We start from the raw sequence: 21909 nt of genomic DNA, 5'->3' as shown, positions 1-21909 counted from the left end.
CCGGGAATGCGTCGGGGATGGTGTGCCGCAGTCATTGGCAATGCAGTGTCTGAGACTCATGCAACTGTGGTGATTCTGAGGCACTGCATTGGCAAAGTCGGAGCTTTGTTTTAAGTCGAGGTTGTTGCGTCGCACAGTCGGCGAGTGGTGTCCACAGCTTTGGTGCAGGCAACAACAAATCATCGATATCACAGAGAAATGCGCCGGTGCCGAATGTTGCTTCAGTGTTGCTGCATTGGTTTCTTGGGTTGCAGCACCTCTCCCTTACTTCCAAGGGACCCAGACTGGATTTGGCACCACTTGGCAGAGCAGGACTTACAGCAGAGGAACCCAGGTGCTGGTAGCAAGATGCAGATAAAGTCTTTGATATCCCTGATTTTTCAGAAACAGGAGCCAAGCCCAACAAGTGCTTGAGAACCTTTAGAGATTCAAGATGGAAATAGTCAAGTCCAGTCCTCTCACTCACCAGCAAGAAGCAGCAGGCCAACACTGCAAAGTGGCAGTTCCTCCTAGTAGCATAACATCTCTTCTTCCTGGTAGAATGCCCTCAATTTCGGAAGTGTTCTGTGTATATGGTGTCAGAGGTCCAATTCTTATATCCATTTTAGCCTCTGAAGTAGGGAGGCTTCAAAGAAAGATCTTTGTAGTACACAAGACCCTACCCTTCCCTGGCTCCAGACATACTACAGGGGGGTAGGCAACTCCCTATGTCCGGGGGGACATGCACAGCCCCGTTCAGGTGCAAGTGTCAGCTCTTCCCTCTCACTGTAGCTCAGGAAGACCCATCAGCCTTGTGATGGTCCGTCAGAATATGCAGAGCACACCTCAACTCCCTTTGTGTGTGACTGTCTAGAGGGAATGCAGAAAGCACAGCTGTCGCCCAACCCAGACGTGTATTCCAGAGACAGACAGAGGCACAGAATGTTTAAAGTAAGAAAATTCCAACTTTCTCAAAGTGGCATTTTCATACCTGCAACTTAAAAACCAGGTTCACTAAAAGATGTGTCTTTAAATTGATAGTCCAGAGACACCAAATGTACATTTCCTATCTTTTCCCAAATGGAGGTTACACTTGTAAAGTGTTACAAGGCAGCTCCAAAGCTAACCTATGGGAGAGATAGGCCTTGCGGTAGTGAAAAATGAAGTTGAGGGTATGTGACAACCTGGACACGTAAAACTGAAACGTACATGTTCTACCTTTTGTAATACACTGCATCCTGCCCATGGGGCTACCTAGGGCTTACCTTAGGGGTGATGTATATGCAATAAAAGGAAAGGTTTGGGCCTGGCAAGTAGGTGAACTGGCCAGGTCAAAATGGCAGTTTATAACTGCACACACTGACTCTGTAGTGGCAGGCTGAGACATGTTTGAAGCGCTACTCATGTGGGTGGCACTATCAGTGCTACAAGCCCACTATTGGCATTTGATTTATAGGCCATGGGTACATACACTACTAGGGATTTGTCAGTAAAACAACTATGTCAATCATGGAGAAGCCAAATGCCATTACATTTTAGACACAGAGCACATGCACTTTAGTACTGGTCAGCAGTGAAAAAGTGCACAGGGTCATAATGCCAGCAAAAACAAAGTGAAAAACAGAGGAGGAAGAAGGCAAAAGGTTTGGGATAGCCCTGCAAAAAGGACCATTTCCAACACACAACATCTGGAAAGAGGTGGAGCCCAGGTCACACTTGAAGATGTTAGGGTTGCCTGAGTGGGTGTGCCCGACCACATGGTCCATAGCCACCAGAAAGAGTAGTCAGGAGGACCTGAAGTCTGGAAGAATGGCCCAGGTGCCGTCCAAAAAGAGGACGGGCAAGGGGCATGTGAAACCTGCTCCTAAAACTTCCATGGTATGAGAGGAGGCTGAGGGTGTTGCCCCGGAACCTACAGGGGAGGACATTGCCACCCTGAGGAATCTACCTGTGCTGACCAATTGGCAGAAGGAAAAGGGTTCCACCAGGGAGTTCTGCAAGGTGTAGATGGAGTGCCCTACTCTTGAGGGTCTATGGCGGCTGGCCCAGGCATCTGGCAACACCTTTGGTGATCACCTGATGTACTGGGAGAATGGTCTTCTGTAAGCGAGCCTAAGGTTACTGAGTCCGCTGCAACCCGTGTGTTGGTGGTCCCCCAGTGCTACAGGACCTTCCTAGTGGAGTTGGCTCATTATGTTCCCCTGGCAGGACAGTCATGAGTCATGAATGCTAGACTGTGACAGAGACAAAGCATGCGAAAGGAACACCACCCAAGATTGCACCAAAGTACCTGTTACCTCCTTGCAAGGCTCAAGAAAGTAAAAGTCCTGACTGGCATTGTAGATTAAAATAAAGTGCTGAGTGTCTAACAATGTGTTATATAATACGACAAGAACTCCATGAGAACAATTACAACAAATAATCCTGGAAGAGGAGTCCTTAAACCACAAGAATGTACTAATGTGAGGCAAAAAATAAAAGAATATAAACACCTTTATTATAAAACCCAGTAAAAGCTTAACAATCAACTTTTGCCCAGGAGGAATATCGAACCCTATTTAAGAGGGAAACTCCGAACCAGGGGTCATGCACTTTCCTAATGTCAGTGAGATGAGACACTCTCAATCTGTGCGTATGATCCCGCTGATGGTCGTCAAGACTAGACTGCGACAGAGATGAAGCATCCAGGAGAAATACCTCATAAGATGGTGACCAAAGTACCTATTACTTCCTTGCAAGGTTCCGGAAAGTGAAAGTACTGACTGGCTTTGTAGATTAAAATAAAGTGTTGAGTGCCTAAAGTTATGTCATTTATTACAACTAGTAGCCCTGGAGAATTCTAAAAATCCACCCACGCCAGCACTCCCTGCTTCCTGGAAGAAGGTCCTTTTAACCACCAGAATGTAACAGTGTGAGGAAAAATATGAGAAAATATAAACACATTTATTAAAACCCAGTCAAAGCTTAACTATGAAACTTTGCCAGTGAGGGGTATCAGGTCCTACTTAGGATGTAAAGGCCTGGACTGAGGGTTTGCAACTTTCCTGTTGGTAGTTTCCCCCCAAATATTATCTTGAAGATATTTAGTTTAAGGCATCAAAAAAAAAAATCACGCTTGAATATATATTGCAGTGCCAACATGTTTCCATTGGAATATGTTTTTCTTTATATATATATGTTTTCACTGTAAAAACCAAAGGTTACAGGGACGCTATAGTGAGGAATTAGCATTTTAAAAAACGTAGAAATTCACTGGAAAAACGAAGGATACAGTGAAGTTAAAACTAGGAAATGTTATTAAAAAAACGTAGAAATTCACTTAAAAACCCAAAGGTTACTGAGACGTTATAGTTAGGCTCAGGTTTCACTCGTACACAACCAGAGAAATTTAGCAGTTCAGCAGTTCTAGTTAGCTAAGCTAACTATAACTCGCACCCCCGCAATGCACTGATTATGTCCTCACATATTACCTCACTCATGAAATGGTTAGTGACATCACGGATGACATCACTGATGACATCTCAAATGAATGTATTTATACATGGCTTTCACCAAATAAAAAGTTTGGAATGCATATTTAGTGAGGAAGATCGTGGCATTTTTAAGCAGGACTGCCCTTCTGAACAGACATGGGTAAGGGCGTCTTGATAGTCATGTGCATAATATATCTCTAGTCCAGTGAACTGTGGGAATTGATTGATGTTTACAAATGGGAAAATGAAAGCTCCTGAAAAACTAACTTGGTTTTCTAATGATACAGTACTGATATGACAAAAATATGTATTGTGACTGTCTAGAACGACAGTTGGTACAACAAATATGTTAATATTGTCAATACCTCAAATGTAGCTCTCTTTTACTCTATTTTTCAAGAAAAACAAATACACATATCTCTGAGCCGTTGTATAAAATCATGTTACTTCACCTGTGGATTTTTGAAAAGTGCGTATTTTTCATTTTTCTGCAAGAACTTAATTTTATTTTCACTGTCTCTTGTCCAGTCCGATAGGATTTTGACCACATTTTCATGATCTTCGAAGAACCTTTCTGGTAAGATGTAAGTCATGTTAGGGAGAAGAAAAGAAGGCAATTGTTATGTCTATTTTTGGGAATATTAGCAAACAAATTGTTATTTTCTTACGTAAAACAATTATTCAATATTCCAGGATTGCTATAGCAAAAATCCATCATAGCAGCTGCTAAATAAACCTGAGTGTCGAAACAATCAATACTTTAAAAATGTAATTAACATTTCAACATTAACTATATTCTCAGCATCATAATATATTTGAAAAGATATTTCTATTTTAGCCCTGATGTCTCTGTTGACTAGAATATTGCTCAAAATGTGTGCATCCACATAGAATTATATATTTTGGATTGAAATTACAGAGTACAGATTTTCACAAATGTCACTGGGTTTTGTGTATAGCACTAAATAACCCCCAAAATTTTAAAATCACTCTCAATCTTTTAGTAAATTTGTTGTAGCATTGACTTTGATTCAAATGACAGAGACAACATAATGCCTTTTATTTGACCGAAAGAAGAATCACCTATTGTGTACATACCTCTAGAATGATCAGGACATTGCTTTAGATTAATTATTTATCTAGTTAACTATTTACCTTGCATATAGAAGCAGTTGTTTAATGCCCCAGGAACATCAGAGACAAGAAAGAATATTTTGCTTGGGATTTAAGAGAAATTATTTGCAAGAGATTGCTTTATCCTGAAACTTACTAAGCATACAATACTTAATCATGGCTGAGTAATGCATAGATGTTTAATTAGGTGAGTAAACTTATGCCTCATGCTAGAAGAGTATATGTTCATCTGTGCTGACTTATGATGGTTCAAGGTCTATTTTCCAAGAGACACAGAAATCAACAATGCAAATAGTGTTGCATTAAACAAACATTCAAGCACCTTTGTGTGTGGCTGTGGCATGTATATATTTGTTTGTTTTTCGGGAGTCTTTATTGAGATTTCTAGATCTCGTTTGCAGACTTAAGTTGTTTGCCATCAAAAACCTATTTTATTGAATACTTTAACATATACTTAGAGTGGGGTTTGGATTAGCCAAATTCCCATAATTAGCTTTTTTGTTTTTTTTTCCTCATACAGCCATTCACTTGAGGCATTGTCAATCACATCTTTGACCATCCCACAGATGATCGGTTCTCTCACTTCATTGTATCATCTGTTTCTGTGTTCTTCCACCCATAAGGAGTTGCTTCATTTCACTGGATGAGGGGCTACTTGTTCACCGGCTTCACCCTTTCTCCCTGCCTCCTTTTGCTCTCCCACCCCTTCATGATTCCTGCTTTGTCTCATTTTCCTTCCACCACTGCCTAATGTTTTCCTCTGCTCACCTTACTTTCAGCTTTCTCAAACCCACTGCACCCTGGTCGGTCGCTTGCATTCATGTGAATGGCACCTTGCGCAAAATGTCGCACTAAGTTACAATCTAAAAAGAGCCACCAGCCATTCTGGAACAGTAAAACAATGAGAAATAATAAGAAACAAAATGCCACCTGGAGGGTATCTTTTAAAGGGTGTTGTTATATTTTATCACAAAAAATACTCCAAAATGGACACTATTCACATGAACATAGTGTGGCCACCTTGGAGTACATTTTGTGATAAAGAATAACACAAATGATTGAAAGATGGCCTCTGCCAATGTGTATGCATGAGTGCACACAGTTAGCCATCGGGTTTAGCTATAAATATTAGTAAATGCAATAGCTCTGTAACCCGGGGCTGCAGACAAGAAAAATTGGCTTTGGTAACAGTTGTTTTGATTATTGTTTATTTGATATCCATGGGAGAGTGTAGGAAAGAATGTCCTTGTACTCTACAGCAGATGTATCCTTTTGTCCTTTTCAGGTCTCACCCATGCACAGGTTTGGCGGTCTGTTGTCGAAGAGCTATTGTGAACAATACAATATACAGAGTGGGCTTTAGCTTAGCCTCTTCTCATGATTAGATGGCTTTCTTGTCTATCTCAGTTCCCTGCTCTTGATTCAATGGCTTTTAACCCTATTATTGTTTTTGACTCACCTCTGCACCCTAGCTTCTTTACCTTTCTTTTGACTGGAAAGGTTGTATCCTTCCACTGCTGAAACAATCTCTCTCTCTCTCTTGCACCACAACACCCCGGCCTTTCACACATCTATTATACTCTTTTCTATTTATTTATTTGAATGTTAACGGCCTGCTGCACACTGTAACGGATCTGTTTGCTTCTTTGGCTTTGGGAGCCATTGTGTGCAAGTTTTAAAAAAACAAAAACATTTACTCTTCTCAGATGGAAGTCAAACTTCATAGAATGGTAAATTGAACGTCACAAAATATTCCAAATGGCCACTGGTGCCGACAATCAGAAAAAAGATTCAAAATGGCCACCCAGGTATGCACCTGTATCAGGATGCACTATCTTGTAATGATTTTTCTCTTAAGGAAAAAACATTCCAAGATAGCTACCCATGCTTGTGCATGAGTGTGCATGCATCATTATACACTGGCAATCCATTTGATTTTTTTTCTGCCAATACAAATAAGCATTGACAAAGCTAATATCACCTCAGTTGCTGTTAAAAGGTGAGACCGACAGTCTCTGACGATGCTTCTTTTGCTTTCTGGCTGATACCCTTATTCGTATCACAGTGGCCTTAACATCTTTGAGCCCACTGGAGGTGCTACTTATTTTCATACTTTACAAGATTAGCAAAAAGCTGTGCTGCTACAGCGATACCTTTACCCATAGTAGAGGGTGGCTCTTGCCACCCACCACCACACTGTGGGAAGACTGATGGTTAGTGGCATCTGAATTGATAAGTTGGGGTAAAGGCATTTTTACTTGTGTGCCTATTGTTAAATTCTCTAGAGGATGTCATAAACTGGGTCCCTTTTCCACTTGAGCATGTAATGTAGTGTTGTGGTTACATGTTTTATGTATACAGACTATGGGGGTGTGACTGGTGTGCTCTTCAAGGAGCAAACACATGCACCACAAATAGATGTTTCTTGCTTTGGGATTCAGGCCATGACTAAGTTTCGTGTCTGTGATGCAGGACCTTGAGACTTTGCATTGGAGACCCTCTTAGTGGTTTGAATCATGTCTTCTTTATGGGTTGCAACACACATTATGCCCATAGATCTGCCCTACAACAGAGCTCTCTCTGGTCTTCTCACACCACATCCCAATGAACAGTTATTACTCCACGTACTGCCAGTGCAGGAGGTCTAGATAAAATGCTGAGGAGCTTGAATTCAAAGGTGGCACACTTTGTAATCAGCCTGTGGCTTCCCATTAGGGTCCAGAGATTCCAGTAAGAACTGGACACCTCTGTGTGCAAGTACTGGGGTATTCAATTTGACTTTGGGACCATCTCTAACTACCACCTGAGAGGATGATGTGCCAAAAGGAGAATATCCCAGTTGTTCCCCCTTTCCCCTCTGCTGTGACTGCAAAGGATTACAGAACAATTTCAAACTGCTGTTGTTGTATGGAATAAAAGAACCCAGTGTCAAGATAAGCAGACTTTAGCTGAAAGCATGACAGGTTGAAGCACACCTGACTGAGACTTGTGTTGTAAACCTACTTGATGAGGGAATCTACCCCAGAGTTATGACTGATCTGAAGCCCAGCTAATGTGGACCACTCTGAGGTATCTAAATCAATGCATCATGATATGTTTGGGGATAAATAGGAGACACCAAAGAACTTAGCCTCTGCTGATGCCTCAGCATGACCCATTGTACCCCATCCCACATTCTGGTGGCATGTGCCTGGGACCTAGTGGTGAGCAGAGTGGCCTGAAGAAATTTGAGAGAAATCTTGCAGAGCTTATAAGATATCCATATCATCTTTCACCAAGCATGTGAGGAATGCTTCAATTTCGGTAGAAAACTTGGATTGCTTCCTACTATATGGCCGGGGTTGTGGATTAGGTGATTGAAACATCTCTCTTTGACCTATGATTCCAAAGTAGTTGCAATTTTTACTGTTAAAGTATCCATGTAATCCATCTTCTACATTCAACACTGCTGTGGTAGAGTTACTCGATTCCATGGGCACTGCTTCCTGCCAACAAAGATTTTGAGATTTTGACCGAACTTTTTGAACTAAGATACAGGCCTCTGAAGTTCTTTAAAGCTCCAACAGCCAGAGCCAAATCCAGGTCCTGGGCACCTTTGCACACTGAACCGATTTGAGGCCAGATGGAGTCATTACTGAGTTCTAAACTGTGTTTGGTCACCCATAGTAAAGACCCCAGAGGTCCAGGTCTACCAAACAGTCTAGCAACTGAAATAGACTTCACTTTATGCTTGCAAAGAAGCAACCTCCATTTCAGTGGATTGTGGCAGCAAGAGTGGGATTCATGGGTATGGAATGGATTTGGGAGAGCTTTTTTTCCTAAACCATGCACTGCGAAAAAACTAGAAATTGAACCAGGCATATTAGAAACAATTTAATACAATACAAATCCCTCTTTAGCATCTATTCTCCATTTACTAAGGTATGGGAGCAAATGAATATTAACAATCCGACCAGACCCAAGCAAATCCGAAGACTGCAAAATATTTGCAATTTCTCTACATAATCATCAACAGTGATCATGGGCCACCATATTAATGTAATTACTTTACCTTGCCTTTTAAGCTCTCCAGTAAGCAAATTATAAGATTGCACATTATTTGTAATCCCTCCTCACAAACACTGACAATGTCCATAGGCCACAATGTTAAATGAGTGACTTTACCTAACTACCAAAGTGCTCAAAAAGATTTGCATTCATATTATGGCCCAAGAATTTGGGTTCTTTTTGTAGTGCTTCACTGTAACTGCTCTATATGTACAACTGTAAAAGATGACATATTTTTAAAAATCACAGTTGCAGTTTGATTTATTGATAGTATATTGTTTGATTACTGTGTCACACAGTATCTATGTTCAAATCTACAACAAACTCCTGGACTAAGATAATTCAGCTTTTTGTGAGAGTTTTAGATGACCTCATTGTCTCTTGGAAAATGTGTTACCACTCGTACAACACACACAGCTCGTTTTCACACAGTGCTCCCTAAATGTTGATAAATCTGAGACCTACGCTCAGTCACATACATCATTTTTTATACATTCCTGTATTTCTTTACATTTCAAGTCTAGGGTCTGATTTAGAGTTTGGAGGACGGGTTCTCCTTCACAAACATGACAGATATCCCTTCCGCCTTAATGTAAGTGCATTATATATCCCATCTGCCTTATTGGAAGTGTTTTTATATTCAATGGCACTTGTAATGAGGTGGACAGGATATCCATAACTTGGCGACATAGGTACCCTTCCACCAAAATATAAATCAGGCCTTATGTCATAAAGAAAACAATACATATGCCCACCTGGTCACAAACTACACATTTTTACAACATCACCGAAATTTCCAGGTACATCTGGCACAACATGAACATTATAATTGTAATTTTATGTATATAGCGCTTACTATCCCTGACGAGGCGTTGAAGCGATTTTCGGCTAGTAGCATGCTACTTTGGAACCCAAAGGATAAGTGGTGTATTAGTATAGGGAAATATGTTGTTAATTTGAGCGGTGGGCATGGGAGTCTATTAGTTTGATTGAATAGGATAAAGGAGGAACAGAGGAAGAAGAGTCTAGATAGTGTTAGTTGGGAGTTCATTTTAGTCAGATGAGGTTTGAGATGAATCAAAGGAGGGATAGAGGAGGGAAGAGTCTAGAAAGGGTTATTATGGAAATCATAGTAGTAAAATAAGGTTTGGGATGAGTCAGAGGAGAGATACAGGAGGAAGGAGTTTAGGAAGTGTTATTTTGGAGCTCATAGTAGTAAAATGAGGTTTGGGGTGAGTCAAGGAGGGATATAAGATGTAAGAGTCTAGAAAGAGTTTTATGGGACACCCTACTAGAAAAATGAGGTTTGGGGTGTGTCAAGAAGGGACACGGGAAGGAGGATTCAAGAAAGGATCTTAGGGAGATAGTACTAGAATGAGGTTTGGGATGAGTCAGAGAGTGGAGGTAGAGGACATATTGCAAGAGGTATAGGTTGAGACTTAGAGTAGTGTATTAGAGGGAGTTGAAATATATAGATACATAACTATATTGAAAGGGTATTCATGTATAAGGAAAACCATAACGAGATATAAAATTGTATTGCATAAAGATCCATATGTACAAGAATGGATAGATATTTAAAATTTCAGACTTCCAGGTGTTGTGGTATGTAAAAGCGAATTTATTTGTGTATTTTTATATGTTTTTTAATATTTATTTTATGTTTATCTCAATAAATAGTGAAGACGTTATAGCTACAATTGTTTTGATCATATTTACATATTGTGATAGATAAATAAAATAAACAAAGGCCCATAAGAAGTTAATCAAATAACTTATATGAAAACTATCCAATTAGCTATTTACATGTTAAGCATAAAATAATGCATTGGTCGTAGCCAGAGAAAGCTGAATAAACAAGCTTAAAAACCTGGAATTGGTGTGCTTTGCATCTTTGTGGAGAAAAATATATATATATATACGTATGTATTATACATATATATATATTGTAACCATATGTAATATATACATTTGTTAAGCAGACCTAAAAACTATCTATATATTTTTTATTCATAAGTAGTATATATTTTGTACAAAGAAGTGCACATATCAAAATACATACATATAATCCAATTATACATATTTACATGCACAGGTATATGCTGTATATTTGTGTTTGAGTGTGGTGATCAGGTAGGAAAAAGTCAAATCTTGAGTAGTCTTCTGAAGATAAGATAGTTATAACGTGGCCTTAAGTACACATGCTGTTTCCCAGCAAACTGAACAACGCTTACCTTAACCACGCATATGCCTTAACCACGCGTATGCATGGTTAAGGCAGTCGGCGTTCAAGCTGTCACAGCGGATGGGAGAAGAACTGTAAGGCATTCGCAGTAAGGATGGTTTGAGACATGACTGGGTAAGTTGGGCTAAGGCCGAGAGAGGTGGGGGTAGCTTTTAGGTGGTGGGGGTTGGTTTTAGGGTCTGAGTAGTTTTTAGGGGGCTGAGTTTTAGGGCTTAGGGCAGGAAAGGGGCAGTTTCCAGGTCTAGGGGGCTGTTTTAAGGGATCAGGGTGGGCAGAAAAGGGGCAGTTTTCAGGGCTAGGGGCAGTTTTCAGGGCTCGGGTGGAGGGTGCTGGAGTCAGAGTCAATTTTGGGGCCAGGGGGTTGGGTTTTAAGGCTCAGGATAGGGGGTTGAATAATTTATAGGGCTGGGCCGGGTAGAATACACCGCAGGAGAACCAAACTTTAGGGCTCAGGGCAGAAGGGCAGGAGTGTGATCTTTACCACACATGTCCCTTTACCAACCATGTCTTTACCATGAAATTGCACGGTAAAGGCATGAGTGTTAAAGGCATATGTGGTAAAGAAACAGTTGTGGTTGAGACCACGTGGTTCAGGCATGCCCTGTTGAGCCATGCGCTGTTCCATGATGCAACCGATAGTTATCTATGGCTCATTTGTTTGGGGGCAATGAATTCCATAATTTGCTTCTTGATATGGTATGATGGGTTTTGAGGCGAGGTGCCTATCTTGAGAGGAGGTTCGTGTGTTGGATGTAATTGGTAATTTTATTCCAGATAAACTGTGGTCCTGTTCCATGTACTGCTTTCTGGGTGATACAAAAAGCTTGAAGGTGGATCTTCTGGCAACAGGTAGCCAATGAAGGGCCTTCAAGGCAGGGAAGATGTGGGCTTGTGGTTTTACATGTAGGAGTAGTCTGGCAGCACAGTTCTGAATTTGTTGTAGTTTTTTCATAGTTGATAAAGATGATCCGTGTCAGAGGTCACTGGCGTTATCCAATTTAGACAGTAAAAGAGTAAAAGAGAGAGATAGTAGCTGGAACCTTACGTGGAATCCTAGCTGCAGAGGTTTCATAGTAATGAAGCTTGCTCTTGCTAACTTGTCCACTTGGAAATTCATTGATTATCTGGAGTCCATGGTAATTCCAAGGTTTCTTACTTTCTTAGATACTTTAGTAGGTGGTCCCAGATCGCCAGGCCCAGAGCAGAGTGTGTCGTAATATTTCCAGTCGCTACCTGTGAACATTTCTGTTTTGGAAGCATTCAATTTGAGGCGGCTCCATGTCATCCATTGATCAACGGCTCTGAGGCAACTGAATATTTTTGAGTTCCTAATGTCCTTTCCAGTAATTACTTCATGTAGAAGATGAAAAGAATGGGAGAGACGATAGAGCCTTAAGGGACCCCTGCTTTTGTGAAGTATGGTTGGATGAGAAAGGGGGAGTATGGATGACATTTGTCTTGTTTTGAAGGTAGGATGTGATCCAGTCGAGAGCAGTCCTCTTAATGCCGGCTTTGTAGAGTCTTTGGATTACAGTGTCATGGTCAACTGTGTTGAAGGCAGCCAGGAGGTCCAAGAGAAGTAGCGCAGCAACCCCGCTGCAGTCAATTGTATTTTAAGGTCATCCCAGATGGTGATGAGGGAAGATTCTGTGTCTCTTCCTGGATGGAATCTTGTTTGGAAGTTGGAAAGTATGGAATTATCCTCTTGAATTGAGTTATCTGGGCGAATGCTGCTCTTTCTATCAGTTTGCGCAGGAAAGGTCCATTTGTAATTGGTCTGTAGTTGTTTGGGACCTGCGGGTCCAGGTTTGTTTCCTTAAATAATGGGCGTATGTCTACCATTTTTAAGTCTTCTGAGAAGATTCCTGTAGTTAAAGAATCATTGAGGATTTTTCTTACTGGTGTGGCAGCCGAGGTAGTTAAAAGAATGTTGAAGACTTGTGGTGGACAAGGGTTAAAAGGGCAGCCGGCTGGCCTGCTTGCTTTGACCAGATCCATAAATTCACTTTGTCACAGTTGTTTGAAGGAATGCAGAGGCTGGGATAGCCTAACTTGGAGGGGATTTTTGGAAATGGGTTGGTGCCGGTGGTTTTCCTTTGTTTTAAATAGGTGTCCAACATGTTTGCTTTGGTTGTGTAATGATTTGCCAGTTTGGTAATAAATTCTCTTGAGTCATGAGATGATTTCTTTCTTTGCATTTAGGTTCACGAAATTCCATGAAAATGTTTATAAAATTCTTTATTTGCACATTTACCATTTTAAATTCTCTCTGACTAGTTATTTTTTTTTACTTTTCTGTTTGCTGACTAGTATATTCTGTTAGGTTTGTGTGAGTGAAGTTTGTCTTGATTACTATTAGTTTTGAGCCAGGTACGTAGTTCAAGATGCACATTGGAATACTTGCTAATTTGGATTAAATGTGCATGTTAAACACAGACAAAAAGTGTGCATGGGCAAGATGCCGTGAGTCAACCATCTGATTCCAACACGAAGACGTTGCACATTGATAAGAGCTTTACAGAAAAACTGCTCTTGGGCAACATGGTTTCATGTCCATGATGCACTCATACAATGGTGTCTTGACATGATCAAGGTGTTCCATGACATATTGGCTATGCCGATGTGTAGAAAGGCATCTAAGAAGCACCCTGTTCAACACTGCCCTTATTCACCTGTGATGCATGACAAACCACAATCACAACACTTAGTCTCATTGTGGTCTTTGATAAGCCTGATTACAGAAGTTACATGGTCTATTTGGTCTGTTGAGCTTCCCCCACATATTCCAGTTGCTCAAAGAAGACAAAATCACCAAAGACCACCCTACTAGGAGCCTACCCTAACATGAACCATGCTTGTCTGTAATGAAGATCTTGTGCCCCTTAAAATGTGAGAAGACATTAAGGGCCATATGTAGGTAGCTAAATACCGGTCGGTAACGGCCAAAAATCGATAAATATCCCGTTACCGACCGGTATTTAGGCATTTGAGATGTAGGAGGCATGATTTAAGAATTCGGTAATTTACCGAATCGGTAAGGGATCGGTAAAATACAGAATCGGTAAAATACAGATTCGGTAAATTACCGAATCCTTAAATCATATGTAGGGAGCACTCAAGTGAGTGAATTTCAGTAGTAAGGATTCGGTATTTACCACTGTCTACAGGTTGATGATAAATAACGAATACCTTTCAAAAAGCTATATTTGGCTGATTTAAAAGTGCCATGTGGCAGACATGCATGCCCTTAGGGCATGTATGTGCGCCACATGTGCACACATGCACGAATCAGGGTGCAACAGGGTGTCAATGTGACATCCTGCCACCCATGAATATGCTTCCCCTATTACCGATTCGGTATTTACCGAATCGGTAATAGTAAATGGCTTCCCATTCATTCCTATGGGCCTCCAGGCCCATAGGAATGAATGGGAAGGGATGCATTATTACCGATTCGGTAAATACCTATTCATAAATACCGATATTTACCGAATCGGTAATAATTACCGATTGTTTACCTACATACTATTTACCGATTCATAAATACCGAATCGGTAAAATTCGGTATTTATGAATCGGTAAATATAATTTATCTACATATGGCCCCAAATTACTAAAACAACTTAATAAATATCACTAAGCAGTCATTGAATATTACTAAGTCTTTGAAACAGATTCAGTCAGTCCAAAATGCCACCGCTCCACTCACAACAGGCAGCCCACTCTTTCATCATTGCGCCCTGATTTTCAGGTATCTACATTAGCTGCCTATTTGAAAACTCATAGTTTTTAAGGCCGTGGTCATGTTACATCATTTTTTAAGGCCGTGGTCATGTTACATCGTCTTTCTATGGTTCAGTCCCACAATTTCTCAAGGCAAAGGTTTTCTATATACTTGCCAGCTAGACTCCATATATCCAGAGGCCCCTACCCACTGGACATGCTAACGTCCCACATGAGAATCTTCAGAGAGTTCTCCGTGGCAGCTGACAGAGTATGGAATAAGCTTCCCAGTGACATTCACTCAATATCTCAACTGTTCCCATTCTGCAGGGTACCGAAAACCTACCTTTAACCAGTATTAGAACATTGGAATGTTGGCAGCTCCATTGAAGACAATGAAGTGTTCCCTGCTGCTTCTAGGGGGGGGGGGAGCCCGCAGAGCAACATTCCAATGTTTTGCAAAGGCCTCTCGGAGCTCGAGGGAATTTAAATACCCTTGAGAAGCCTTTGTTTTGTTTGTTAGAACATTCTGCCCTCTAGTGGCAGAATGTTCTAAAAGCCTTTTAGCCCTTCGTAGCAGGGCTATACCAGCTATTAAAGTCCCTCTCCCTTGTTAAAGTCCCTCGCCTTCAGCTCGGGCCTTTAACACGGGAGCGGGCCTTTAATAGCCAGTATAGCCCGCGACAGCGGGCTATAAGGCTATAGAATGTGCTTTCTTCTTTTCCTTGTATTCTGATTGCGCCATCAAGCTTAGGTGAATATGCACCTGATAAATAATAAATACATTTCAGTAATACAAAAATCTAATTCCTTCCAAATAGGTTCTGTCATACCTTTGTTATAGTCAATTAGGGAGACTGTAAAATGGGCTGCAAAAAAGAAATAAACCCTCTGCTCCTCCTTCGGTTAGGAATGTCCAACTTAGAATGCCAATTTGCCAACTTAGAATGACACCAGGAGATACCATTTTGGCTGTTTAGTGGTAACTATATCTTCAGTTGCCCAAATTACCAGAACTATTAATGCGCATCTCACTAGGCCCCCTGTGTCATGCCATGTGTGTTGTTGATGGACGGGTGAAATGCACGGGACAGAAGGATGCAAATATGAGACATGCCATATATACCAAGTTGTCTATAACAAAACATGCACACGATAATGATATTTAGGAATACTTGATAAATCTACAATAATTTGTGTCATTATTTACATACAATTGACGTTATGCATGATGTGCATGCATCCGATTTTTTCTATTTCGATGACTCTCTGAAAGTAACATTTTTATTTTTTATGTACTTTTCCTTGAAGTTTTCATATGCATTCAAAATCATTTTGTTGCACGGACATAAACTACTTTAATCAGCTTATTTGCCCTCTACGCACACATTTTAATTACTACCAGTTTTATTTTACTGCGCATCCGTGCCTCGGGCTACACTGTGCCTGAGTAATGCTTATATGAATAAAATATGTAAATAAGGGAAAATAATCTTGGGTCCGGTAACACTTTCCTTCATAAAGACATATTGGAACCATTTTCCCAGTAGTTTGATGATTTCGGATTGCTTGAAACTGATGCAATTTACAAAAAAAAAAATGTTTGAGTTGTTTGACCCGGGTCAACATTTTTGTACGCTGTGTGCTGATGTCGGTGTTTTCTTGATTCATATTGCCTGCCCTTCACCACTTCCTTGTGCCAGTGTACATGTTTTGCACGTGGAAGATAGGTAGGTAGGGCGTACATAGGCAACCCGCTGAGCAATGTTGGGCAAGTACATCGTACACCTTTCCCCTCTCTGCATAAGGCAGGTTTTCTGCATTGAGTAGTCATTTATACCACTGCAAAGTAACCTTTTGTGAATCAGGGCCTTCCTATGCAGCTGGGATTTTTTTTGCCGCTTTATGTGAGGGTGGTTGCTTTTAGTGTCTGTGGTTGTGGTTAGGTATTGGTCTTCATATGTTCTAAAAAAACATTTTTCTTACCATGCTTGACTTTTGTCATATTTATGCATCTTTGTCATGTTTATGGATCAACACAGGTTTGCATTGTAGTTTTTTTTGCGTCACCACTAAGGCAAAACGAGAAATATATTGCATTATTTACATGCACAAATTCTTCCAGGCTTTACCTGGCGAAATAAGTGCAGGGAAAAAGTGGTAATTTTGTGCACTCGTCATCTTGAGTAGGACTCAACTAGCATTTTCACCTGAATTGGGATTATCACCCTAGTCAGAAGGAGGAGCTGAGACAGTTCTTATGGGTTACCGGCGTTCGAATATTTGAGTAGCTGCTAGTAGCCATTTGTCTTTTTCTATTACTGTGTGTTAGCCCTCACATCCTGTCAGGGCCGGGCTGGCCGTAGCGGCCCTGGCCAATCCCCTGGTTGGCCGCATGGGTGGGGGCCGGTTTTGGGCCCCTGGGGGCTGTTTTTGTTACAGAGCCGTTTTTACCCTGTAACAAAATCGGCCGAAAACCGGCCCTGGTAAAGAGCTCGGCTGCACCCCCAACCCCCCCCGGGGGGTTGGTCGAGCACTTTGCTAGGGCCAGTTTTTGTTCCCAGTCCAGCCCTGCATCCTGTGCGTGGTTTTCTCCCTAACCTTTTGCCTTCAGAGCTCCTGTTTTGCTAACTTCGTTTTTACTGACCTTAGGATTCTGCGCAGCTTGCCAGTACTACATTGCTTGTGCTCTCTCCTTAAAAGATGGAAGAATTGGCGTATACCCAATTAAAATATTTAAATTACTTATAAGTCCTTAGAAAGGAAGTGCTACTTGTGCCCATACCCTGTAAATTAAATGCTACTAGTGGGACTGGAATGGCATGGTGAGCAAAAAAACGATGGATTTAGGCCCAGATCTCTGTACTGGGGTGAATGTATGACATTGTTCTGCATTCTGTCCATCAATTGTTGTTTTTGCATTTGTCACCCCGAGTGGGAAGGGTATGCTCAGACGTGAGTCCCTTGCTCTCCATGCCACTGGAATCAGGCTATCCTGGCTGACGAGGGCTGAAAGCCCGAAACCGGTCCTAGGATGCCTGTTTCCAGTCCAGGGAGGACCTGGCTTGGCAGTTCGGGCTGGACTGTTCCCATGGGGCACAGGGTCAAGACTGATTTGCGTATGGCTGGGTTCAAACTGGAATGGCATGGTGAGCAAAAAAACGATGGATTTAGGCCCAGATCTCTGTACTGGGGTGAATGTATGACATTGTTCTGCATTCTGTCCATCAATTGTTGTTTTTGCATTTGTCACCCCGAGTGGGAAGGGTATGCTCAGACGTGAGTCCCTTGCTCTCCATGCCACTGGAATCAGGCTATCCTGGCTGACGAGGGCTGAAAGCCCGAAACCGGTCCTAGGATGCCTGTTTCCAGTCCAGGGAGGACCTGGCTTGGCAGTTCGGGCTGGACTGTTCCCATGGGGCACAGGGTCAAGACTGATTTGCATATGGCTGGGTTCAAACTGGAATGGCATGGTGAGCAAAAAAACGATGGATTTAGGCCCAGATCTCTGTACTGGGGTGAATGTATGACATTGTTCTGCATTCTGTCCATCAATTGTTGTTTTTGCATTTGTCACCCCGAGTGGGAAGGGTATGCTCAGACGTGAGTCCCTTGCTCTCCATGCCACTGGAATCAGGCTATCCTGGCTGACGAGGGCTGAAAGCACGAAACCGGTCCTAGGATGCCTGTTTCCAGTCCAGGGAGGACCTGGCTTGGCAGTTCGGGCTGGACTGTTCCCATGGGGCACAGGGTCAAGACTGATTTGCATATGGCTGGGTTCAAACTGGAATGTCATGGTGAGCAAAAAAACGATGGATTTAGGCCCAGATCTCTGTACTGGGGTGAATGTATGACATTGTTCTGCATTCTGTCCATCAATTGTTGTTTTTGCATTTGTCACCCCGAGTGGGAAGGGTATGCTCAGACGTGAGTCCCTTGCTCTCCATGCCACTGGAATCAGGCTATCCTGGCTGACGAGGGCTGAAAGCCCGAAACCGGTCCTAGGATGCCTGTTTCCAGTCCAGGGAGGACCTGGCTTGGCAGTTCGGGCTGGACTGTTCCCATGGGGCACAGGGTCAAGACTGATTTGCGTATGGCTGGGTTCAAACTGGAATGGCATGGTGAGCAAAAAAACGATGGATTTAGGCCCAGATCTCTGTACTGGGGTGAATGTATGACATTGTTCTGCATTCTGTCCATCAATTGTTGTTTTTGCATTTGTCACCCCGAGTGGGAAGGGTATGCTCAGACGTGAGTCCCTTGCTCTCCATGCCACTGGAATCAGGCTATCCTGGCTGACGAGGGCTGAAAGCCCGAAAACGGTCCTAGGATGCCTGTTTCCAGTCCAGGGAGGACCTGGCTTGGCAGTTCGGGCTGGACTGTTCCCATGGGGCACAGGGTCAAGACTGATTTGCATATGGCTGGGTTCAAACTGGAATGGCATGGTGAGCAAAAAAACGATGGATTTAGGCCCAGATCTCTGTACTGGGGTGAATGTATGACATTGTTCTGCATTCTGTCCATCAATTGTTGTTTTTGCATTTGTCACCCCGAGTGGGAAGGGTATGCTCAGACGTGAGTCCCTTGCTCTCCATGCCACTGGAATCAGGCTATCCTGGCTGACGAGGGCTGAAAGCACGAAACCGGTCCTAGGATGCCTGTTTCCAGTCCAGGGAGGACCTGGCTTGGCAGTTCGGGCTGGACTGTTCCCATGGGGCACAGGGTCAAGACTGATTTGCATATGGCTGGGTTCAAACTGGAATGTCATGGTGAGCAAAAAAACGATGGATTTAGGCCCAGATCTCTGTACTGGGGTGAATGTATGACATTGTTCTGCATTCTGTCCATCAATTGTTGTTTTTGCATTTGTCACCCCGAGTGGGAAGGGTATGCTCAGACGTGAGTCCCTTGCTCTCCATGCCACTGGAATCAGGCTATCCTGGCTGACGAGGGCTGAAAGCCCGAAACCGGTCCTAGGATGCCTGTTTCCAGTCCAGGGAGGACCTGGCTTGGCAGTTCGGGCTGGACTGTTCCCATGGGGCACAGGGTCAAGACTGATTTGCATATGGCTGGGTTCAAACTGGAATGGCATGGTGAGCAAAAAAACGATGGATTTAGGCCCAGATCTCTGTACTGGGGTGAATGTATGACATTGTTCTGCATTCTGTCCATCAATTGTTGTTTTTGCATTTGTCACCCCGAGTGGGAAGGGTATGCTCAGACGTGAGTCTCTTGCTCTCCATGCCACTGGAATCAGGCTATCCTGGCTGACGAGGGCTGAAAGCCCGAAACCGGTTCTAGGATGCCTGTTTCCAGTCCAGGGAGGACCTGGCTTGGCAGTTCGGGCTGGACTGTTCCCATGGGGCACAGGGTCAAGACTGATTTGCATATGGCTGGGTTCAAACTGGAATTGCATGGTGAGCAAAAAAACGATAGATTTAGGCCCAGATCTCTGTACTGGGGTGAATGTATGACATTGTTCTGCATTCTGTCCATCAATTGTTGTTTTTGCATTTGTCACCCCGAGTGGGAAGGGTATGCTCAGACGTGAGTCCCTTGCTCTCCATGCCACTGGAATCAGGCTATCCTGGCTGACGAGGGCTGAAAGCCCGAAACCGGTCCTAGGATGCCTGTTTCCAGTCCAGGGAGGACCTGGCTTGGCAGTTCGGGCTGGACTGTTCCCATGGGGCACAGGGTCAAGACTGATTTGCATATGGCTGGGTTCAAACTGGAATGGCATGGTGAGCAAAAAAACGATGGATTTAGGCCCAGATCTCTGTACTGGGGTGAATGTATGACATTGTTCTGCATTCTGTCCATCAATTGTTGTTTTTGCATTTGTCACCCCGAGTGGGAAGGGTATGCTCAGACGTGAGTCCCTTGCTCTCCATGCCACTGGAATCAGGCTATCCTGGCTGACGAGGGCTGAAAGCCTGAAACCGGTCCTAGGATGCCTGTTTCCAGTCCAGGGAGGACCTGGCTTGGCAGTTCGGGCTGGACTGTTCCCATGGGGCACAGGGTCAAGACTGATTTGCATATGGCTGGGTTCAAACTGGAATGGCATGGTGAGCAAAAAAACGATGGATTTAGGCCCAGATCTCTGTACTGGGGTGAATGTATGACATTGTTCTGCATTCTGTCCATCAATTGTTGTTTTTGCACTAGTGGGCCTGCAGCATTAATTGTACCCACCACTTTAAATATGTTTGAGGCCTACCGTTGCCGCCTGCATGTGTGAAGTTATAAACTGCCATTTCGACCTGGCAAAGTAAACCTTTTGTCAGGCCCAAACTTTCCTTTTTAATTCATATATGTTACCCCTAGAGTGGGCAGAGGGCAGGGGGCAATGTACCTAAAACGTAGGACATCTACTTTTAAGTTTACATGTCCTGGTAGTGACAAACTGGTAGTGACAGTACTGCAATGCCTACCTCTCCCATAGGATAGCATGGGAGTTACCTTATTACATTTAATAAATGTAATTTCCAAATGGGAACAGGTAACCAGTTCATGATTGGTGTCTTTGGAATTGTAATGAAAAATCCTAACTTATGGTGAATTTTGATTTTAAATTACAAATTTGAAAATTCCACTTTTAGAAAGTTGGCATTTTCCTGGACTAGTCATTTGTTGACTACAGCCTGTCTGTGGGTTACATGACTGGGTGTAGTTGACAGTTGGGCGTTGTGTATTCCTCCTTGATAGCCGCACACAATAGGGAGCTTATTTGTGCCTGGATGGGCTATAACAGGCAGGATGGGAGGAAGGAGCTGGGCCCAGCCACACTTACACTTGAATAGGCTGTCTCTGGTCACCACACAAAGGGGTGCATACCCCCTGTAGTTAGTCTGGCGGCAGGGCCAAGAAGGCAGGGCAGCTGTGCACTTCAACGGTCTGCCCCTGAAAGCTTCTCCCCAGTTTAAAGGCAGAACTGGGTATAATTCCAAACCCCTAACCCCCTGCAGCTTACAGGAAAATGCCAGAGTGGCTTGTTGACTGCAAAATATACCATATTAGAGTATTTACATTATTGTGCAGTATAACACTTGTTATACTAAAAAAGTACCACCTTCTGTACATTATAATCATATTGCAAGTGACCGAGGGGTTCAGTGACCATATAGAGGAACCAGGCCAAAGGCCTTATTTTCCTTATAAGGCAATAGAATTCTGAAGTGCCTTGCAATATCCCTAAAATGTATGACAGAGGGTATTTTATTCCTTACAATAATTGGTCACACCACTGCCTTTCTTGCAAACTACTTAAATCCTTGGTGTCTTGCTCTTTCATATGGACAAAATAGGTAT

General features: G+C 42.7%; 1 protein-coding gene across 1 annotated transcript in view; it reads right to left on the bottom strand.

Moving 5' to 3' along the window:
- The window catches only part of APBB1IP (amyloid beta precursor protein binding family B member 1 interacting protein), a 788839-nt gene that overhangs the window by 274848 nt on the left and 492082 nt on the right, over positions 1 to 21909 (bottom strand). Inside the window, exon 8 of the mRNA XM_085631699.1 lies at positions 3905 to 4026. Within this exon, the coding sequence (XP_085487825.1) occupies positions 3905 to 4026 (122 nt within the window). The remainder of the gene's footprint in view (positions 1 to 3904; positions 4027 to 21909) is intronic.

The sequence above is a fragment of the Triturus cristatus genome, chromosome 10, assembly GCF_964204655.1.
Source record: "Triturus cristatus chromosome 10, aTriCri1.1, whole genome shotgun sequence".
Taxonomy (NCBI): domain Eukaryota; kingdom Metazoa; phylum Chordata; class Amphibia; order Caudata; family Salamandridae; genus Triturus; species Triturus cristatus.
Note: the sequence above shows the minus strand (reverse complement) of the source record. Positions and strands in the feature narration are given on the sequence as shown.